At 34.4% G+C, this 22,714-nt stretch overlaps 1 protein-coding gene across 1 annotated transcript; it reads right to left on the bottom strand.

Moving 5' to 3' along the window:
* Nucleotides 1-1,279: 1,279 nt before the first annotated feature.
* On the bottom strand, nt 1,280-20,663 carry AFP (alpha fetoprotein). Its single transcript, XM_007998863.3, has 15 exons — nt 20,537-20,663; nt 19,667-19,718; nt 18,569-18,701; nt 16,062-16,273; nt 14,763-14,895; nt 13,740-13,837; nt 12,060-12,189; nt 9,873-10,087; nt 8,086-8,218; nt 7,413-7,510; nt 6,684-6,822; nt 4,819-5,042; nt 3,550-3,682; nt 2,161-2,215; nt 1,280-1,820 (listed from the first exon to the last, which is right to left on the bottom strand). Exons 1-14 carry the CDS (start codon nt 20,619-20,621, stop codon nt 2,171-2,173), a joined length of 1,830 nt encoding a protein of 609 aa, XP_007997054.3. The 5' UTR covers nt 20,622-20,663; the 3' UTR covers nt 1,280-1,820; nt 2,161-2,170.
* Nucleotides 20,664-22,714: the final 2,051 nt, after the last annotated feature.

The following is a 22,714-nucleotide window of genomic DNA, read 5'->3' as shown; positions in this document are numbered from 1 at the left end:
AGATCACACCACTGCACTCCAGTCTGACGACAGAGCGAGACTCTGTCTCAAAAAAAAAAAAAAAAAAAAAAAATCACAATTGTACTTGTGTTAATTTGTCCTTGTGCCTCCAATCATTTTTTCTTTATATATTTTAACAAAATATCATTTGATTCATAAATCTTAACAGTTTTACCTTCATTGTGCTTTTCCCTTAAAAATATTTTCCTGTTTAATGCTTTTATACTGAATGTGATATTATTTTATTGTGATCTTTAAATTAATACCTTTTAGAATTACACCAAAATCAGACAAAGTTCATAGATGTTGTAGTACAATTGAAAGTAAAATGTCAAGTAGAAAGTGATCTAGTTATAACCAAAAGAGCTAGGTGTAGTGGTTCGTGGCTATAGTCCCAGCTACTCAGGAGGCCAAGATAGGAGGATCTTTTGAGCCCAGGATTTTGAGACCAGCTGGGCAACATAGTGAGACTCCAACTCAAAAAGAAAGAAAGAACTGAAAGCACATTTTATTGCTCTGAAGCCATTTGCTCTGAAGCCATTGTTTTTTCCCAGAGCACAGGCCAAGCATGCATGTAATATTTAGATTTCTATTCAAAGCTAATAAGATAAACAGCTTCCCTACTGGTGGACTGGTCTTTTTGTCACCTCTTGCTGACTTTGCCCCTCTCTACCCTTTTCCCTGCCCCATTTTCCATTCTCCATATCTCATAGATTATCTTCCTCAAAGCTAATTATTAACAGCACATCTCTCCTTAGATATCGCTTTGGTCCTCTGTTACTCATAAGATATTGTCCAACCTCTTTAGAATGGAGCCATGAGAGTCTGGCTTAGCCCTTCATAGCTTCCACATCCTGCCTGACATTCTACATCTCTACCCTTCCCACCTACCCTGTACTCCTCTAAAACTATTCATCATGCTTTGTCATACCCAGTACCTCTGATACTGTCATACCCAGTACCATTTCATAAAATGGACTTCTCTTTTACTTGAACTGATGAATGCTCATTCATTTTCTAAGACTCTTCTTAAATGTTTATGGTACCTTCTCTAGTCAGAACCGATGTCACCCACCCTTTGGTTCCCTCAACAATTTGTTGTCAACTCCTTGTGGTCATAATCTGAGGCGTTCTTACTGTGCTGCTTCCTTCTCTACTGAAGTGACTGGAGAACAGTGACTGTACCCAGCACAGTCTGCACAGCCCAGCACTGAGTACCCTGGTACTCAGTGAGGGCTTAGTAAACATTTGTGGAATAAAAATTTAATTTATGAAAATATTAATTATATTCAATCAAAGCTACAATGTATTTATTTTTTAAAATGTCTGTAAATACTGAACTGTGTAAGATAGAGAAAAAAAGTAGTTGTAAAATTTTCATAGATCCCATAGAAGAATAATAATTTCTTTTCTTATCTCCAGATTATCTGTTAGAATACTTCAGTGATGGCCATTTAATGAACAAAATGCCCTGGCAGCATCAAATAGTGTTTAACTTGGGAACATGTTTTCAGTTCACCAAGTGATCTAGTACTGTAAATCCATCCTTGGATGGCTTTAATCTCCTATAATAACCAGTACTTAATGCTATTTTAACAGAATCTGCTTCAGACAATGGTATACAAAACTAAAGAAATTACCTATAACTTTTCATAAATAAACAGACTCGGAAAAGGAAACATTTGGAGATATTTTATTTCTATGATAAGGAAATCTCACATAAAAGTATCATTTCATTAATTCACAAAAAGTGTTAAATCAGTTAAAATTAAAGAGAAAAGTTCACACCAAATGAAAGACTCCTTTTGTCTTCTCCTCCCCTGCAATATGAGCAAAAATATATTAAATATTAATTAAACTAATAGGTGCAGTCAGTAACTGGTTCTATTATTTTATATCAGAGAAACATCGGATACGTAGGAAAGTCTTCTGATAGCATTTGTTGAAGCCTTTTAAATAACCTAAAAGGATTTTGCATAGTTGAGCCACTAATTTAACATTGTGTGCATAATTTTGTTCAAGTGCTTTTAAAATAAACTTTTTCTTGAATTCCATTTATTTTTAAGAGAATTAATGGCAATCCTCATGATCTGTCTCATTATGGATTGATACTTCTGGAGAATCAACATTATATTCAATCTTGTCTGAATGTTTTGTTACCTGAAGTAATTTAAACTCCCAAAGCAGCACGAGTTTTTGAAATCAGTTTTTGTCCCTGAAAATTAAGAATAAACATAATCAGATAAAGAAATGGATTATTATACCAATCATACAGTTAACACTCTACAATCTGGGGTGAATTTACAGGTTTGTAGATTAACTAAGTTAAAAATGAAGAAATACATCTCTGATGCCAACAATCTAGGACAGTAAAAGCCAGGGAGAAAACAATATTCATTCATATTAATAGTTTGTTTCTATAACAATCTCCAAATCTGTGCCTATTCTGACTCAATCTTTCCCTTCCTCTACAAATTACAAGTTATTAGAAATTAAAAGGTTTGCAGATAAAGTACTGCTACTATTTGTTCATGTTCTCTATATCTAAATAAATGTCTTCTCAGATTATAGAACATTAATCTTCTTGTGTCATGTTTTTCAGAAATGCTTTACATCAAATCTGCTTTACCAGTTTTATCTGATTTGATTATATATGTCCCACCCCACCTGATCCCACCAAAAACACACACATATACTGAGAAGTGCACATACTCAAATGCATCTAATTATATTATTTATAGAAAAACTCTACATTTCTAAATACATCTGTCTTTGGATTTTACATGGCAAGAAAGGTAAAATTGACAAAAAGACTAAGTTATAGAATATCTGTTTAAAGTATAGTGTTGCTATATTCAAATATATGTAGCAATACAACTAAAAATTTGTAAAATTTAGCCAATTGTCTTGATTGTGATAATCATTTCACAATGTATAAATATATCAAAACATCACATGTATACCCTAAACAGATATAATTTGTATTTGTCAATCATGCCTCAATAAAGCTGAAAAAAGGTAATTTTTTTAAATGTTAGGTAGAATTCCCTAGTTTAAAAAAATCTAGCTAATTATCCATCTGAAATTACTATGTAATTAAAATAACTCCTAAGTACTACTCTGTTGATGTACAAAAGCAAGCTTCTAAATGAGTTCAAAAACATTTTCTACAAATATTCTCCTAATACTCTGTTTGCATAATTAATTTGCTATTAAATCCTTTTATCCATTTAGCTGAATTGATCAATTTTAGGCCAGAAACAATCTAAATTACCATCAATTATTTATACATTCACTTTATGGGTTTCTCTACTAGGAAATAAATTAAAATTACTAATGCTATCAATATATTTTAATATTATAATTCTTCCTAATATTAAGAAAATGTGATTTTTTTTAATCTTCTAAAATCCTTCAATCTGTTTCTCAATGAAATTTAAATCTCTCTGAAAATATTTTAAAGTTATAAATTTGTAGGGTCTTCCTTTCATTATCCACTACAGAAAATTCCATAGCAAGTATTTTGAGTAAGAAATGAGCTGCATGTACCTCTTCAGCAAAGCAGACTTCCTGTTCCTGACCTTGGCAGCACTTCTCCAACAGGCCTGAGAAATCTGCAATGACAGCCTCAAGTTGTTCCTCTGTTATTTGTGGCTTTTGCTTCACAAGGTTAATGAGAAACCTGTGATTTAAAACAAAACAAAATACAAGAGAAGTCTGTTATGCACTGCTATTTTTCTACAGCCTTGCTGGGAGAGAATTCTCAGAGCCTAAACCCTTACTCCATCAACCTATCACCAGACTGACCACACACACCTCATCTAGTACTTTCAGTAGAAAGACAGAGGGTGAAAAAACGCCATATGTTCCACCGGCCTGGAGTTGCGCAGGTTATGGATGGAACACTATTTCATACTTGACCATACTTATGTGTAGTGGAAGGCAATCTCCTCCCACCCCCTAAGAATATTCTTTCCTGTCCTCTCTTCTTAACTGTGTCTTATCCACACTCAAAGACCCAGATCTCTGCATCCTGCCCATGCAGTTATCCCACCCTTATCTAGGCACTGGCAGCACTAATTGCCTGCGCCACTTATTTAGCAAGCCTTTCATGTTGGACTTAGACCAGAGCAATAGGGAGTAGATCAGAGCAATAGGAAAAGCTTGCCAGAAGAGGCAACATTCTTATCATACCTTGAAACATACCTCAGACTGTGATAAAGGAAAAAAGAGAAGAATGGGTTTTCCAATGAAGGAAGACTATTTACAAAACAAGTGAGGATTAAAATGCATGTGAGTTTGAAGAACATAAGCTCCATTGACTTGCATGACCATCACCATTACAAAAGAGCTCCCACAATGAACTGAAATGTACATGTCATTTCTTAACACCCAAACGGCATGGTTGAATTAAATAAGATAGTTATTCTCTTCAAAGCGTAAATAATGTGAAAAAAAAAAAAAAAAGATTCCTGTGCTTGGAATGGAAGTACCCAAATTTGCTGCAAAGATACACTCTAATTCCTCAGAATAGATTGCCCACTTTTCCTCAAACCCCAAATACATATCACGATAATAGTTACAACAGAGATTATTTTTACAAACAGGAAATTGTCTGCCCTCATTAATTTTTCTAGACCTGCTTCCCCAATGAGGCTGGGAAGACACTGAGACAAAACTATTTTCAAAGACATTTTAAGTGCTTTGGGAGTCATGCTCTGTTAGTGAGCCCAGTAGTGTTAGGTGAGAGAGGTAGAAGTCTCAGTTGCTCTTTGGGGTTGTCATTATTTTCCATGCTAGCAAGTAACAGTTTCTTACTCTTGTTTCATCGTTTGCAGTGCTACACCCTGAGCTTGACACAGATCCTTATGGAAAATGAACTTGGCATCTGAGAATGCAGGAGGGACATATGTTTCATCCACCACCAAGCTGCTGAAGCATGGCCTCCTGTTGGCATATGAAGAAGTGCAGCACTGGCCAACACCAGGGTTTACTGGAGTCGTTTCATGTCTGATACATAAATGTCCAATAATAATGTCAGCCTGGTTAGGAGAATGAGAAAAAAAAGCCAGGAGATTGGGCATTAGTCACGAAGTTGGTCCAGTTTTTCAGAAAACTGCTGCAATAATTTCAATGTCCAGCAATTTGCAATTAATATTACAGGAACATTTGCTATATAGGATCATGTGACACTATATTGTAAATTCCAGCATTTACTCATTTGTTTGGGCTAAGCCTTAGCATGTAGCAGCAGGTAGTCTATATGTGATGTTGAGGATAGTCATTTAGCTATTTGTGTCTGCTATTCAAAACATGCTTCCAGTTACATACACACTTCTAAAGGACGAAAATATCTCTACCTTTATGTTTCCCATGTGTATTTAGTAGAACTTTTCATTTTTCTTTTGAGAATCACTATCTGAAGGTGAGAATAGCACAAACTTACCCCTTTTATTCATATACATATACACATATATACTTGCAGCTAATATATCATCCTAACTGAAAAGAAATAGGACCAATTTTGCAGGTTTTTAAGACTTTTCTAATGTAGAATCTTGCTATCTTGCCTACTTCAGAGATATTTCTTAATCACCTATTAATAACTTGTATTAAGAAATAATATGTTTTGTGTTCACTTTATATATCAGACTAGTGCTGTGTGAGTTACGCAGATTATCTTGTTTAAAACAGCTGTCGTGTGAGGGTGGTATACTTTTTATTCTCAAATGTCAGATGAAAAATCTCAAACTTAATGACATAAGTAGCTTTCCCACTGTGATACAACTAAAAAGTAGTGAAAGTAGAATGCCGCTGTAGGCTGGTGGCCTCTGGAACATACACTCCTGAACCATTACACCATCCTGCATTCCTTCAGCCTCCCAACAGGGGGAATTCAACAAACAATTGAGGTGACGTTTAATCACAGGCAATTCTCCTTTTACTGTTAACCTTTGAGGAAAAATTTTACTACATGAAGACTAAGTAGCAAATAACTCCCCATTACGAACAAGAGGAAAAGGGATAAAATAGACAATTTCATTTGCAATTATGACTTTATGGGAAAAATATTTTTAATTCATCCTGTAATCTTATGTATGACACTAGTGACATTAGGAAGTAAAGAATATTGGCATTACTGACTAGAAAGTCATTTTACTATTCAGAACATGATACCCTGTGCTGTACCCTATACCCTGTCAAAGGGAACAAATTATTCTTAATGTCACAATAATAACATTATACTACAAAAGGTAAAAATGTAAGTATGGCTAAAATAGCATGACTAATCTTAATCATTCAAAGATAAAGTTTTTTAAAACATCAAAGTAAATATATGAACAAAAAGCAGAAATTGTGAGTTGACGTTACAAATTATGAATTAAGTTATGAATTATGGGCTACATGTTAGTCATTCTGTCTTTCCGATATATAAAGTTGGCTCAGATGTTGTTGACCAAACTGGCTGCACTTCCACCAGCCATCCTGGAAGAACAGGAAGCCTGGCCACATGCCTGCCATCCAGAGCTGAGTCTTACACCTTCTAACTGTGACTAATCAAATAAGCCTCCTAAAGCCATCTCTACATTGGTTTTTACCATCTTCCCTAGAGGGGAATTATGAGGCTATTTCAAGTCAAACAGGGCAGAAATGAGATGGGACTAAACCAAGCAGACACTCACCGCTCCCTCACCACAGGCCAATAGTTTGTCCTCACTGAGTTGGCAACAAGTGGCTGCTGTGGCTGCCATTTTTCTGGTGATGGCCATCAGCTCCGATGAGGTCAGCTGAGGGGCTTTCTTTGTGTAAGCAACGAGAAATCTGAAAGAAGCATTTTTTTCTACTAAGTCCTGCTGAGCCATTCACGAGTTTTCAGCCACCTTGCTTCTTCTCACAGACTCTCTTCTCTCATGTCAGAAGACATGAGGTCAGCTCATTTGTTTCATCTACATCGTATTTGAACCAACTTTTGAGATGCATTTACTCTAACAACCACTCCCTGTACTCCTATTATAAAAGCACATCACAATGAAAAAGCGAACTCCAGGCAGAAGGCTGACTCGTATTCCAAACCTCAGAGCTTCATTGATTTTTAACTGTGATCTTTTGGTGCTTTAACTAGGACAGACTGTGACAGAATGGATATCTTTACTGCAAAAATTTGCACAGTATGGGGAACTTAAAGTCAATACCACAGATCAGACCTCACAAGTCATCCTTGTTGCTTCCAAAGGAGGAGAATGGGGAAGGCTACATTCTCTTCCAGAATATTGGATAATCAGATTACACTGACTTCCACTCTGAAATAGGAACTGAAATTAGAGTAGCTATGGAGTTGCTAATTTGAATTTATATTTCCCTTGTCTGTTAATAATTTTAATCCACTAAAAATACTATTTACAAAAACATACGCATTTTGTAAGTAATATTCTCCTAGTTTCTGGAAGAGGCCGCAGCTTCGCTTTGCCAATGCTTGGCTCTCCTGGATATATTTCTGTAATTCTTCTTCCTGAAAATGAAGAATTATTACATATACATTTTTCTCTTCTTGGATGCATAACTTCGTATATAAAAGTTGATCAGTATTATATACTATTATAAAACCAATCAGAGATTTGTTATTATTAAAGATGGTAAAGTGTAAATTTTGATAATTAAAGAAAATGGATTTGGGGAGATTAAATTTAAAACTTTATGAATCACAAAATCATTTAGTGGCAAAACTCAATCTTTGGATAAATGATCACAGTTCTTTCTGTACCAAATTCTTGCCTTTCTAAAGTTATCCAAAAATGAATAATGAATACTACCTTTATTTGTGGATCATAGAACTTTTGGTTAACATTTTTATTTATACACTTGATCTTAGCCAAAAGGCCGAGAAGCGATTAACATTTTTATTTCTAAAGCAAACCACTAGCTGCTGACTGCTAGTTAATAACAGTTTAATATCTAGACAACTAGTTAATAGATACAACTGGCTAACAACTAGTTAACAACTAGAGACTTTCAAACCAACAGCATTTTTAACAGATGACATCAATCCAGTTTTTCACACTCCCCTAAAATTCTAGAGAAACTTACCCCTTTATCTTGGCATTCAAGAGGGTTTTCTGTCTGGAAACACTTCTCCAATAACTCCTGGTATCCTTTAGCAACTCTTAGAATTACTGAGACAGCAAGCTGAGGATGTCTTCTTGAATATTCATGAACAAAACTGAAATATGTGGAGAAAAATATTTCAAGTTATTGGAACTAAGAGACAAAAGGAGCCCTCACTTCTCTAGTTATTCCTGTATAATATGGCATATGGAAGTTAAATTCAAATAAATAAACCTGAAAATCAAATATGATTTGAATTATATGAATGGCAAAACTGTTAATGAAGACTGTGATCCTTCAAATTGTCCTGTAAAATGGTTTTTTGTTTTCTCTTGCATCTCTCAATTTGACTTTTCAATTATGGACTTTATATTCATTTATTCAACAGATATTTTTCCAGTGTTTACTCTCTGCTAGCATTGCTTTAAGCAGATGGACTCAATGATGTGTAAGATAAATACCTGCCCTCTGAAAAGCACACATTATAGGGAGGCAGAACAACCAAACAAAAAATAGGCCATCTCATTTCAGTTAGTGATAAATCAATGAAAATAAATAAAGATGAAAAAGAGGAAAAGGGTTGATACCCAAGGTGGAGAGGCCACTAACTTTGTGTGTGGTCAAGGAAAGTCTCTCTAGGCAGCTGATATCAGAACAGAGATCAGCTGAGTGAAGGAAGCCATACAGGTATCTGGGGAAAGATCATTCCTGGCTGAGAAAATTCTACTGCAAAGAACCTTTGCAACTGAAGAACTGCTTCTATTATACAATTAGCTTTAGATGTGCATGGATGTGTAAACTTCAAGATAATTCTTGACTTTACTAATGGTATTCCCAGCTTATAGGATTAGTTCTGTCACCAATAAGTTGTCACTATGTGCCTCTTAAATCTGAACTTTATTCTAGCTTACATAATTTTATTTAGCAGTGCAAACAATGTGTGAATGTTTAATTTTAATGCAACAGTAGACTAATATCTTCAGGCAATAGTAAAATGAAAATTGGGCCATTACTTTTATTACTACATTAGAATCAGACTCTTAAATCTAGAAAGACCCTGGGAAATTATCAAGTGTAATGTCCTAAGTGCTGCACAAATCCCTCCTCTAGTAGTGTCCATAGTTACATACTATACAACAAAAGAAAACATTAACTTGATTGCTTGCTTCCCTTAAAGGCAAATAGAGTGAGAACGTGACCTATCATTTGTATTAAAACAAACTGATGTACTGCAAATGACTCTAAACATGTTTTGATTTTCTTAAAAAATGTAAAACATGTATTTAATACATAGCCAATAAACTGTTCCTATAAAAGGTCTTCTATCTAGCATTATCTATTGTGTTATCTTTTGGAGAAAAGTTTTTCTTTAACATGCGTAGCAAGAGTACATTCTTAATCATGAACTCTTCCTATTACGAAAATATCCATATCCTATTTGAAAGTTCAATGGCAGCCTTGATATGAGTAATCTTTACAGGATGACAATGCTTCTGGTTCCAGAGAAATTGACGTGAAATAAAATCCAGCTTCATAAGCAAAGCAGTTAATGAGTCACAATGGTGAAAGCTTCACCATTATACACCAAATTCCATTACTTATTCCCTAGTTATCTACTTAAATCTATTTTGGCTCAGAACATTCTAGCCAAATATCTTCACATATTGAACTCAAAAACCATAACCATCACTCTCCATTTCAACAACACAAATCTGTCAGCCACATAATCATTTTTACTTGTATGAACATACATTTACAGAGTGTGTTACCTTGCCAAGAAGATATTTTTTTCCCCTGAAGAAAATTGGTTAAAATCTCTATCTCCTAAAAACCTGTTTAGATTTGGAGATAGACCTTCAGGTTTTTCATCATTTTCTGCATGAATTATACATTGACCACGTTCCAGTGTGGTCAGTTTGCAGCATTCTGTTATTTTGTTTGACAGAGTGTCTTGTTGAGAACATATGTAGGACATAATTTTTTCCTGCAACAGGGAAAATAAAGTATAAGTTTTAAAGGTTTATTCTTTAATAAAGGATCTCAAAGTCAGCTTCAGAAAAAGGAAGAAAGGGAAGAGAGGGAGGGAGAAGGGAACAAGGAAAGAAGGAAAAAAGTCCAGGAAAGAAGGAAGGGGAAAGGGAAGTAGAGAGGGAGGGGGGAAGGAGGAAGGAAAGAAGAAGAAAAAAGACATTTTAACTTGTCTCCCGTTTTACTGCTTTCTCCCCACTTTTGGGTTTTCTCATTCCTTTCCACTTACCTGTTTGTTCAATTCTTCTTTCCATAGTTATAAGCTAAACCCTATGTTATTTTAATTAAAAACTTTTACAAATAAGAGGGAAATGTACTCAAATAAAATGGGATGCATATAGCTGTATATATTTCTATTAGCATTCAAATTTGCCACTAAACAACGCTTGCAACTGATGTCATAACATGGAGAGCAAACTTTCTGCTCCATGAGAAATTCCGTAAGAATGATAATCATCATCAGAACATACTGCAGTGACTGACTATGACCTTCAGAGGGCAGTCTATAGATAAAACGGCAGTGCAAGTAAGTGGCCAGAGAGAGGCAGAGCTTATATATACCTATCATGGGACTGACAATTCTGCACATTCTCAGCAAAGACAATTAGAACCCATTGTTCAGCTATCAAAATCCACCCTATATATTATACTGAAATTAATGTTTCCACTTTAAAGGAAAAGGGTGGTTATGAGCTCCAAAAATTGAAAAAACTAACTTTTAAAAAATGACTATGAGAAACAGTAACATGGTCAGTTCAAAATGGGAAAACAGAGCTCAAAGAAAAACAAAGTATTTCTTGTTGGTTTTCCTAGTATGCAGGTAGATACCTCTAGAAGAAAAACAAGTAAAGTAGTACAGTTGCCTGTCAGACTGCCTCCTCCCACTTCTTCCCCAACTCCTCAGGGACTGTCACTCTCAGGTCTCCCCTGCAGCCTCAGCTTCTTGCTGACTTCAAGCATCTCAGCTGAATTGTCATCGGAGTAGGCTGAAATGAGCATTTTATCTTCACTTTCAGCCTTCTGGAAACCATAGTCCTGTGCTGGTTATCAAGCCATTTGAGTACCTATGAGCAGTAATTTTTAAGCCCCTTGGATTTTAATCTCTTTGGTGTGTCCTGGGGCCCATAGAGAGAGAGTAATCTGGGGGTCAACAAGCTTCTCTTGTAATATCTAGAAAGTCTAGGGTTAGCCAAAATAAGCCAATGCCACACTGCTTAAGTCACCACTGACTAGAGCACACTCAGGAAACTGTTACTGGGTTTTTTAAACGTTGTTTTCTAATTCGCTGAGACCCCTTTATTCACACTTCTCTTTGGCATGGCTAGCTTTTTATCTTGTAGAACAGTTTCTTGTGCTATTTTTATTGTATTTGTTCATTTAATGAACTATTATAGAATGCCTTCCATGTGCCAGGCATTGTGCTATGGAGACAACAGTAAACCAAGGCAGTCCCTAACTCCAAGGAGGTCACTGTCTTATCTCTCCTATCAGACTGTGAATTCCTCGAGGTCAGCCTGTGCTTGTATAGCAAGTGTCTGTCACAGTGGCAATCAGATAGAAAGTATTTAACATATATTTATTCATCAAATGAAAGAATAAATGAATGAAAAAACAAATACATTAAAACTTAGTTTCCTCCTGTCCTCTAAGACACTGTGTAGAATCCTTCTGAGAAGTTCTCATAGTTTTTTAGAAGTAAGAAACAGATGGTCCTTGGTTTCACAAAAGGGGGTATAGCTAAAATGAAAACCAGGATCAACAAAAGATGGCTTAAGTTTTACTACCAACAAGTCTACAAATTTACGGAGTCACCTAGCTTCCATACCCTGTAACCAATTCAAGTCAGACAACCTTCTCCCTTTTAGAATGAGACAAAAAGAAAGAAAAGGGAGTGAAAATTATCTTTTTTAAGAAGTAAGACTCTTCACCCCATCCTGCAGACAATCCAGCACGTCTCCTCTGCAGCAGTGCTCATGCACGTGGGCCACATCCAGGACTAATTTCTGGATTTCAGTAAAATTAACTTTGGTAAACTTCTGACTCAGTTTAGTAACAGTTCTAGGAAAAAAACAAAGAAATTAGAAATTAATTTCTTCGTTATCTGTCAAAACAAAATAGAATTTACAGAGTATTACTACAGTAGAAGTTTCAAAGAGAAACAAGTGAAATTCCCTTGTTGTTTAAAAAGAAGAGGAAACATGTTGTAAGGCTTGATTCCAGCTGTGTCTTTCAAGGTGGTAGCTCTGTAAACTGTGACCTGGCCTCACAAATGGTTTAGAAGTAATTTATCTCTTCCTAAAACATGTCTTAAAAATTAAGGTAAATTCTTTTTGCCATTCTACTCAGATGCTGAGCATTTGTATTGAGTGGACAGAAAACTTTAAAAGAATAAACAATTAAGAAATGGAAAACTCCATGGAAATGAGAACCATTTTTTACTGGGGTAAAAAATACTTCTGAGAATCCAGGAAAGGAGGCGTATGTGCAAATCAATGAAATGGGACAAGAAAGTGGAGCAGATTAAACATTTCAGGCATACCATTGTGCCAAGAGAGTAATGTGGCCAAAAAAGAAGTAAGAAATAAAAATTCTGGTTTCCTCTGCATATTTCATTAAATTTTAAGAGTTGTCTTTGTAAAACCACTGTTCCTAGAGAAGATAGTGTTATTCCTGCTTCTGATAAAGATGGATCTACTCTATGAATTTACACCACTTAGCTTTCACTATGGATAGCAAATGATAAGGTTATTATAATACTATCTCAATTTCTATTTTATTACTAAGATAAATTTAAATGAAGTAGGTAATAAATTAATCTTTCAATTTCTAATTGAGTTGGAGGGTAGTTAAGGCATAAATCTGACTTCTTACAGGAAGAAATTTCAGTCTTTAGAATTAATTCCATTAATAAAAACTTCATTATAGATTTCCATTGTCTACAATACGTTTTAAAGTGTTATTTAACCAAACAGCAATCAACTAAACTCTGAATATATATACTTACTACTATTCGATTAGCAGCTCAGATATTTTCATATACTAGAAATGTTTCATCATAAAAGAGTTGATGAGTACTTTAAATCAGTTATATAATTTAAAATGTTCTTTTCTCCTGACACTAGATTCTAATATTATTGCCTCAAGGGAATATTTTTATGGGAAGCAATAAATGCTATAAAGACCCTTATAGAAAGTTAAGAAACACAATTAATGTAAAGAATTTCTTGTTAAGGCAAAAGTTTTAAATGATACTCAGTGAAGGCTGACTTATTTTGTAGAAGGGCTAGAAAAATATGGTCTAGTAATGAAGTATAATTTGATTGCAGACCAGAACTTAAAGTGTCTTAAAGAGCAGGTAAATAACACAAACTATAAAAGTCTTTTTCATTTATTATCTCAGCTAGGCTTTAGTAAGTGTTAAATTGACTTATCCATTGGCTTCCTTCTGATCCTACGAGTTCATGGTTCTAATCCCATTGGCCCTCATCAAAGGGGTCTCAAAGGGGTCTTCATTCTCTAAAACAGCAACAATTAGAAAAACGAACCCAAATTGCAAAAGGGTAGTTCTATAGCTCTCACCCTCTTCCCTAGATAAAGCTTGAACTTACATGGCGTGGAAAGTTCGGGTCCCAAAATTTTTCATTACTGCACATGCATGTTGATTCAACAAGCTGCTTTCTCTTAATTCTTTTGTAATTGATGCTGCCTAGATGTAGAAGAAACAAGATGTCATGAAAGCATATACTAATATTTTCTTTACGAGCTCTAATATTTAGAAAAACAACTAGTATAGGTAAAATGCAATTCCATAAAATATGTTTTTTACTAAAAATTATAAATGTCATACATTATGTCAGAATATTATTGACTCATTTATTCTTTAAGGTTAGTTTATATGCATCTGTGCCAGACAAATTTACTCAAAATACCTTGAAACAAAAACATAACTTTTATATTGGGGATCAACAATGAAAAACTGTACTTTTAAACAGCTTAAAGACAAATTGAAGCCTGCTAATTTCTTAAATGTCTTCTCAGTTACAAAAAATATGATTGTATCACAGCTTGACACTAAGAGTAGTCACAGTTCTCAAGAAATTTTTGTTGTAGGACTGCTGGAGGCAAGTAGTTAATGGTGGATATTATTCTACCTCTCTAAACCTAAAAAAATATTTTCTTCTCTAAACTTCTTTCCTAGTTTGTTAAAGGACAAAAATACTTAAACCTCAAATTTGTTCTAAGGATTAAAAAAACAGTGAGTATAAAGCATTTATCATACTTGTCCTTTATTTTTTCTCTCTCCTCTGCTTCTCCTTTTCTCTGTTTTCTTTCACTTACTCGCTCCCACTTATAGCAGCCTCTCTTTCCCTTTCTCTCTTTCTGTCTTTCCTTCTTTATCCCATCAAACTCACTTCCCTAATAATAAAATTATTGTTGACTTAATGAATAGATAATAAAAACCAGCAAATCCAGTTTTGTTCACACGAAGAATATCAGATTGCTGAACTATTTCTCTATTCCAAAAATGATACTCTCCACATTAAGCACATTTTCATTTTTAACTTTGTTTTTTTTTAATGAGTCATAGTCAGACTACAGTACTGGTTCAGATATCCACACAAATATGATACCTTTGTTTGGAAGCATTCAACTGCATTTTCAGCTTTGCAGCAAGATGGAATTATTTTGTCATAGCGAGCAGCCAAAAGAAGAATTGTAGGTGAATACAGGAAGGGATGCCTTCTTGCTATCTCATAAATGAATCTGTGAAATAAAATAGAGCTGGAAGTTTCATAAACACCTAAAAATAGGACTACTACCGCTTGGAACTGGACTCTAGGATTTACTTAAAGCTTCAAATAACAACAACAAAAGCATTTGACTTTGTCTTTAATGTGTTTCTAAGGGGAAAATCGTCATATTTTTTCCACATGTTGTCAAAAGTTTCCTCACTAAAGATGCTGGGGGGAAAAATATCTGACAGATGGTACCAGATTCTATTATGAGGAGAAAATAGGCAGGCATGCTAACTATGATTCTTATTAAAAGGTCCTTTTCGATAAGCCTACTCAGATATGTTTCAGGGAACAGCAAAGCCAGACTTCTGCTAAGTACAACAGAAAGATGCACATTGTATCCCTTGTCAGTGCAGATTGAGATTATGCACCTGGATAGTCACCATAGCACAGATGTTCTAAGGGCAGTCTCACTATTTATCTGGTTTAGGAAGTAACATGGAAGGCAGAAGTGCTGAAGAGTTACATACAGGCTTCTCCAACAGAGAACATGGGCTCAAATGTACTAGCTGTGTGCCCTTCGCCAGTTGTTTTAGCCTTCCTACCTTCAATTTCCTATCAACAAAATGGGGGAAAGAAGAAGAATGAAGAGGAAGAGGAGAAGGAGGCTTCAAAGGTTGTTTGTGATTGTTAATCCCATCCTCTGTGCAAGCAGACATGTTTCCACAACATCCTAAGTGTTCAGTAAACCTTTGCCATGTCTATGTATCTTGACCATGCTTGGATCTCTAACTTTCATTTCTAGGCAATTAGGTGAATACAAAACACCAATATATGGCTCTGGAAAGCATCAATTTTGTGCAATACTAATATATTCTTGAACAAGGTAAAATTGAGAGTAGAAGGGGTAAAAAGAAAAAAGAAGAAGAAAACAAGGTGTATATCTCTCAAGGGACTAATGGAACCTCTGGTAGGTCTGTCCTGTGGTCTGTACTACATCTAGCATGCTATGGAAACAAAGTTACACTAAATATTGCTCTCCTAATTACCTTGCCTGGGACCTCAGCAGACACAACACCAAACAAACATTATATCTCTTACTGGGAGTACATGAGTACATTGCAAAAATACCAAATTAGGCTTGCCATTGCTGTGTTTCTGAGGTTTGCATCTACCTTTAAACTGGATCCTTACCTGTTCATGAATGCCTCCCTGTCTTCTTCATGTGCTTCACAACTCGTGACAGGTTCTGGAACTTGGAAAAGTGGGATGGATGCTGGAGTGGGCTTTTTATGTGCAAGAAAACAGTTATGTCTTCCCTCTTCGCTTTGGCTGCAGCAGTCTGAAAGTCCGTACTTTTCCAAAATGTCTTTCTCATGGCAGAGTTCTTCCAGAAAGGCAGGTAGCTATGAGAAATATTTTATGTTTAGCGAAAGACACTAACTTTGCTTTAAAAATCTGTAAGACACAAACATTTTCTAATGTCTAAAACCAGAACTATAGATTCTGAAAATTTTTCCGTACACATTCTAATGTATTTTGTTTTAGCCTGATGAAATAGATTTCTTTGCTGCCTTATGGAAAATGAAACTTTAATCTCCAAACAACGAAACGAAAAAAGCCATGCAATATTTTGTTTCTCTTTCTCAATTTTGAATTATTTTGTTTTTCCTTTTTGTGTTATCAAAAATTTGGGCTAAGATATATAAGATTTTATAAATATATAAACCATGTTTCACAGACACAGGAAGGGAAACAACACACACTGGGGCCTGTCAGGGGGTGGGGTGCACGGGGGGAGAGCATTAGGAAAAATAGGTAATGCATGCTGGGCGTAATACCCAGGTGATGGGTTGGTAGGTGCAGCAAACCACCATGACACGTGTTTACCTATGTAACGAACCTGCACATCCTGCACATGTACAACAGAACTTTAAATTTAAATATAAATAAAAAAGAAACTGAGCAAAATAATATTTTCATTATTCTCATTAAAGATGTAACTTTTGGAATTGCAAATACATATGTATATATTATGGTATATACATATATATTCATATACACATACCACATTTCAAACATCAATGCTCATTTTACATGCCATCCTTACAAGGCAATAAAAAACTACATATTATTTTTAATTAGAAATAAAAACGATTTTGAAATGAAATAATGGTTGGATTTTAAACTGGAAAAATGATTTTTTAAAAAAACACTTTTCTTGGTCATAATTACAGATTTAGCTAAAATGTGTTAAAATGTATGTGTTTCCTTGTCTGTGACTTACTCTTACCAAACTCAGATGACAGCACCAATATTCCACAGAAAGTCTCGAGGAATGCATGTGTTTCGTGAATCTGAGGAAACTTTTATGTAGCTTTTATAGCTGCTACAGTAATATTTAGAGAATCCTGGAAAGCTTACATAAGATTTCTAATTCCCAATCCTCATTTAAAAGGTAGACCTTTAAATTTACAAGAATAAATCTGCAATCTGTAACATTACCTTGAACCTCTAATTAGATGTAAAGTTGCAATAGATAATGTATTTTGTGTTTTTATGCACATTTTGAGAAGATTATCACAACAAGACAAAAATAGAGATGCAAAACAGAAATTTTTGTCAAATCATAAATTTCAAAATTGGAAAGTACTTAAACCATATATTTAAAAGGGTATCTCTTCTATGATATTCCAAGTACATTGTCTTTCGGCCACCTAATTAATCCCACCATAATAGAGTATTCTCTGGGCATGTTGGTTTATAATTGGAGAGTTCTAATCACTATAAAGTTTGTTTCTTTGTTAAGATAAAATAAATAATAATAAATATTATTGTTGAGTTTCTACATTGAAATATCCTTATACTAAGAAAAGTATTTAGTGTTTATCTAAAATTCAAATTGAACTGGGTATTATGTTTTGTTGTTGTTTGCTGACCCTGGCAACCCTAACGATGTGCTATGCATCTTATATTCACTATACTTATAGTGTAACGAAGCTACTAAGACTGTCAATTTCAAGCCAGATGGTCTAGTTCAAATCCTGGCTCTGCCATTTGGTGGTTCCCTTAAGAAAGTCATTTAAATTCTCTGCACCTCAACTTCCTCAACTGGAAGATTAGCATCTATCTTCAAGGATTATTTTAAATGTTTAATAAATGAATATAGGTAAGCAAAGCTGATATCCTGCCCAGAAGCCCCAGCCAGCATCTCTTGACTCCTGGACAACCATTCTGATTCGTCAGTGCAATCTATCCCCTATGTCGTAAAATATTTTTATTATCAATGTACACATTATGCTTCCTAGAATAATGCCAGTCACATTGTGTGTATAATAAAAGTTAGTTACTATTATTGTTATATCAATTTCCATGCTAACTCTGAAATGGGAGCTATTGTCATCCCTTGTTTTATAGATAAGAAAACCAAAGCTCAAAAAAGTTAATACGCCCATAGTCATCAAGATAATTTTATTTCAGAACCTTAGCTCTTAGTCATCATATTTATATGGTCTCTTTACAATAGCTACCTATTGTTCTCTTCCGCTCTCTTTAGCAATTCAGAATTAACCTAATCCCTCTTTCATACAATAGCTCTTCAAATATTTAAATGCATTTTTCATTGCTATTTTTGTATCTTCTCTTCAGCATGCTAAATTTTAGTCAAATATCACAATGCTTTTTTGAAATTATTCACTCACCTGGTTTTCTAAACACCCTGCAGACTGTTCATCTCCAGTGGGTTTCTCAACTGCAGTCAATACATCTTTCACCATTTTGCTTACTTCCTTGTAAGTAGCTTCTTGAACAAACTGAGCAAAAAATATGGTAGCCCTGAAACAAAAATACACGTGAATCCTTAAGGAACGGACGTGTAGCAAGCTTATTTTTCTCAAGTATAGTTTTTTGCTTGTTTGGTTTGTTTTCTTTTCTATTTATGTTGTACTCTGTTTAGACATTTCATTTGTAAAATTAGCTTCTAGTCATCCGAGAAGAAACTTCAGTCTTTTTCTTGTTTTCTTTTCCCATAAATATACATATAGATGTTAAAGGCTAAAATAAGTGGATTTCCCATAAGAGTGGTTCCTCCTTCTGTGACCATCCATCTACTGCAATGCACCCATAATTGAGGGTATCTATATTCCTTACGGTTACTTTTAAATTTAAGCAAAAAAAAAAAAAAAAAAAAGGTAATTAGACAGACCTCTAACAGTATCTACTCCCAGTATGAGCAAGGTCTAAAACTCAAGACTACAGTGCTCATGGATTGACTCAAAGCAGTCCTTATGCAGGTTTGGATGTCCAAGGAGTAACAGCAACACACTACTTTAAATTCTTTGTTAGAAATTTTTAAAATGTGGGATGGAAAGACATCCAAGAGACTAACATACTCTCCACAAATAACAGAAAATAGAATATTTTATCACCTATGGTTTGCTGCTAAGATTTAAATAGTATACAGAAAAGAAAACGTTATAATATCACCCTGTTGATACTGATGAGAAAAATTCCTGAATTAGTATGTGGCTGTCACTGATCAGACACTAATCTTCAGTTTCTGAAATCTGATTTTGTTTGCCTTATGGGATTTCAAGGAATCGAGAAGTTAATGTCTAAGACATTAGTCAACAGTTTAACATCTTCAACATCAAGTTGATGTTCAGTATGAGTAACTTTTCTTGAAATTGTCCAAATTGCTTTTGTGCTTTTAAGAACTCACAGGGCTACCCAATTTTGTTTAAGTATTTACTTATCCTTGCTTTACACATTTAAAGTAGATTTATATAAGCAAAACTTACAGGTCAGGTAAATTTATCTCTGCAGTACATTGGTAAGAATCCAATATGGAAGCTGGAAAGTAAAATAAACTTTATGAAACGTGTTTTCAACTGCAACCAGGAAAGTAATCATTGTTACATATGAAGGTTTGTATTTCAGTTAGAACTGTACAGTTTCAGAACTAAAAGAAACATTAGGGATAACCTAAGCATCTTAATTTTATACTTGAGAAAACTGGGAAACTAAGGAATGAAGTTAACAGGCATAATTTATAGTAGACCTATCACTAAAATCCAGATTTTGTCTTCCAGTTGTTTGGTTTTTCCCTGTACTCTAGTGCTGTAATTGTCCTGAAAGTTAAATGGTTAAAAATATATTTCAGGCATTCTTTTGAACATAGTTATATTACAGTTTGCCATTCACATCCCAGTCACAGTGTTTCTTCTTCAGACTATCAAATAGTGACCTATTTTCTGTATTAAAAATAAAGATGTTACTTATTTTACTAGTCTGAGGGAGTTTTCTATGTGAAGGAGCACAATTCTGGCTTCTTCACATATAAAATTTTATTTACATTCACATATAGGTACCTATAGGTATATATATAATTTTTCAAAGTTAATATGCATACCAATTAAATAAATGTGTAAAAATTAATTCAACATGAGACATACAAACCATTCATTTGTCACATTAAACACTGCTATAATTTTGTAAACCTCTTGTAAAGTTACAAGTTTATCTTTCATTTAACTGTATCCACCAGTTAAATATTTTTTCTCCATGTGGAATAATAAACATGATAAATAAATCAAGGCAAATGAATAAATGCAAATTTTATAATTTTAAAAATTTTGGTATAAAGACAAGAGAAACACAAAATATCTCACCTATTCCATATTCATTTCTATGCAGAGTTCTGGATTCAGTAAAATTTAGTAGGAAAATTAAAAAAATTGATTCCACCCACTTCATGGTTGCTAGTTATTTTGTTATTGGCAGTGGTGGAAGCAGAATATGGAAAATCATGCTGAAATTCTTTTATACTATTTTCAGGCAATGCCTGTTAACTAGTAACTTTTTGTTGGTATATCTGTTACTTTATGGTATTTCCTTAGGTTGAAAATGGGACATTTGCCAATAATTAACAGCATAGCACTTATTTGTATTTTATGTTCAAGGACACAGACCTCTTTGGGGCAGAAAAAAAAAATTGCAAGCTTATTTTATTTTGCAAATATAACAAATATTCTTCTCAAAGTACAGAATATTCAAAGAGATGACTTGTCCCTAAGTTGCAGATTAATTAATTCCTCTCAAATTAAGAAGTTAATGAAGCCATAAAGAAAAGACATCAGATTTGGTATGCAATTCATCTAATACATTAATTCTTTAAAACTATCAAATGTCTATTATATGCCAGGCACACAAGACATGGTCTGACCAATTCAGACTCTTCATTTTGCAAATATAACAAATATTCTCAAGCTACAGATAATTCAAAGAGATGATTTGTCCCTAAGTTGCAGAATAATAAATTCATTTCAAATTATCATTGCTTGATAATTATGCTGTCATTGTTTAGCTCAAAAACACTTTTCACTTAATATGTATGTCAATAAGGTACATTTTAAAGTATTTAGTATGTGATGTATGACTTAACATAGAAAACTTAGAGCACAAGCCCTAATAAACCAAGTCCTATAACAATTTTATTTGCACATGTGTCTTTATGAAGTGGGTCAGCTGCACCATTCACTTAGCAACTCAAGATGATGATGTTAATACTAAATGATGGATGCTAATAGTGGTTCACCTCCTATCATCCATGTCTATGAGGGTTCCCAATCTTGGTTACACATTAGAATCACTGGGGGAACTTTTTGAATTCCCAGTGCCTAGTCTGTAACCCAGACCAGTTAAATCAGAATCTGTGGAGTTGGGACCCAGGCACCAGTATTTTCTAAAGCTTCACAGGTGTTTCATTATTCTAAAGGTAAGATTATAAAACCAAATGACCCACACCAGGAAATAAATTACTATGGTACATCCATAAAGTAAGATGATATACAGCCATCAAAATAACTTTGTGGAAGAATATTTAATGAAATGGAAATGTGCTCATAATATATTGCTAACTGAAAAACAGGACAAAACAATATATAGAGAGGGGTCTCATTTGTGTATCTTTGTACCTCCTCTTTACTCCTCCCACCCTCTAAAAAAAGTGTTGAATAAAAGAAATAACGGACAGCAAAGTTTTAACATTGGGTTTCTCTAGATGGTAAGGTAAGTGAATTTAATTCTATCTCTCTCTCAAAACTTCTTCAGTGAAAGAGCAGTATGCAATTTTAAACATAAATTTTTAAATAAGGTAAGTACAGTACTCAAAAGATAGATCATACTGCAAGCTACTAGGGCACACATTTAAACAAAAAGGGTTTACCACCAGTAGCACTTCCAGCAAATACAAACATTTATCATAGTATAAACAAGGTCTTCCATGCTAATCGAGTAAAATTCCCATTCATTTCTTAGGTTTTTCTCATTTTCTGTTATGTGTGGCTCTCCTAGGTTTTGTCCCCTAAGGAACAAGTTAACAAAACAGGCCTTGCTCACGTACTCTCCAGGAAGAGGTAGCACCATCCTTGTCTATCCCTTTGGATTCCAGGATAGTATTTACAAAGTGCAGTTCTTCTACTCCTCCTCAAGGGGGACTTTACTCAAATACATGAAAGCCAAAGTATTTATTAGGAAGGAATACCTGAAAAACAATAGTCACAAAGTGTTAGTTATGAAGAACTGAAATGGAGTTTTATGAAGCAAACTACATAAGCTTGCCCAAGCATGGGCAAAATCTCCTAAAGCCTTTCACAGTGCCTGGTTCATAGTCAGGACTCAGCAACATTTGCTGAATGAATAATATGAGAATTTGCTCCAACCATGGGTTTAACATAGAGCAAGGGGTTACATTTGGCAAATCCCAGATTCCATAACATCTGAAACCTTTATAACTTTACAAAACATATTTCAGGTTTTCTGATATATATAGATATAGATATAGATAT

The sequence above is a fragment of the Chlorocebus sabaeus genome, chromosome 7, assembly GCF_047675955.1.
Source record: "Chlorocebus sabaeus isolate Y175 chromosome 7, mChlSab1.0.hap1, whole genome shotgun sequence".
Classification (NCBI taxonomy): domain Eukaryota; kingdom Metazoa; phylum Chordata; class Mammalia; order Primates; family Cercopithecidae; genus Chlorocebus; species Chlorocebus sabaeus.
The sequence above is the reverse complement of the archived record's forward strand: the minus strand, read 5'-3'. Positions and strand labels throughout refer to the sequence as shown.

What these genes read in the sequence shown, in the direction of transcription:
- AFP (XM_007998863.3), bottom strand. Translation starts at nt 20,621, where the DNA reads ATGAAGTGGGTGGAATCAATTTTTTTAATTTTCCTACTAAATTTTACT. An exon ending in GAATATTACTTACAAAATGC is followed by an intron (nt 6,823 to 7,412) that starts GTATGTTTTTGT and finishes TGCTTCTTTCAG; the next exon opens with ATTTCTCGTTGCTTACACAA. An exon ending in AAGTCTGCTTTGCTGAAGAG is followed by an intron (nt 2,216 to 3,549) that starts GTACATGCAGCT and finishes CTTAATTTTCAG; the next exon opens with GGACAAAAACTGATTTCAAA.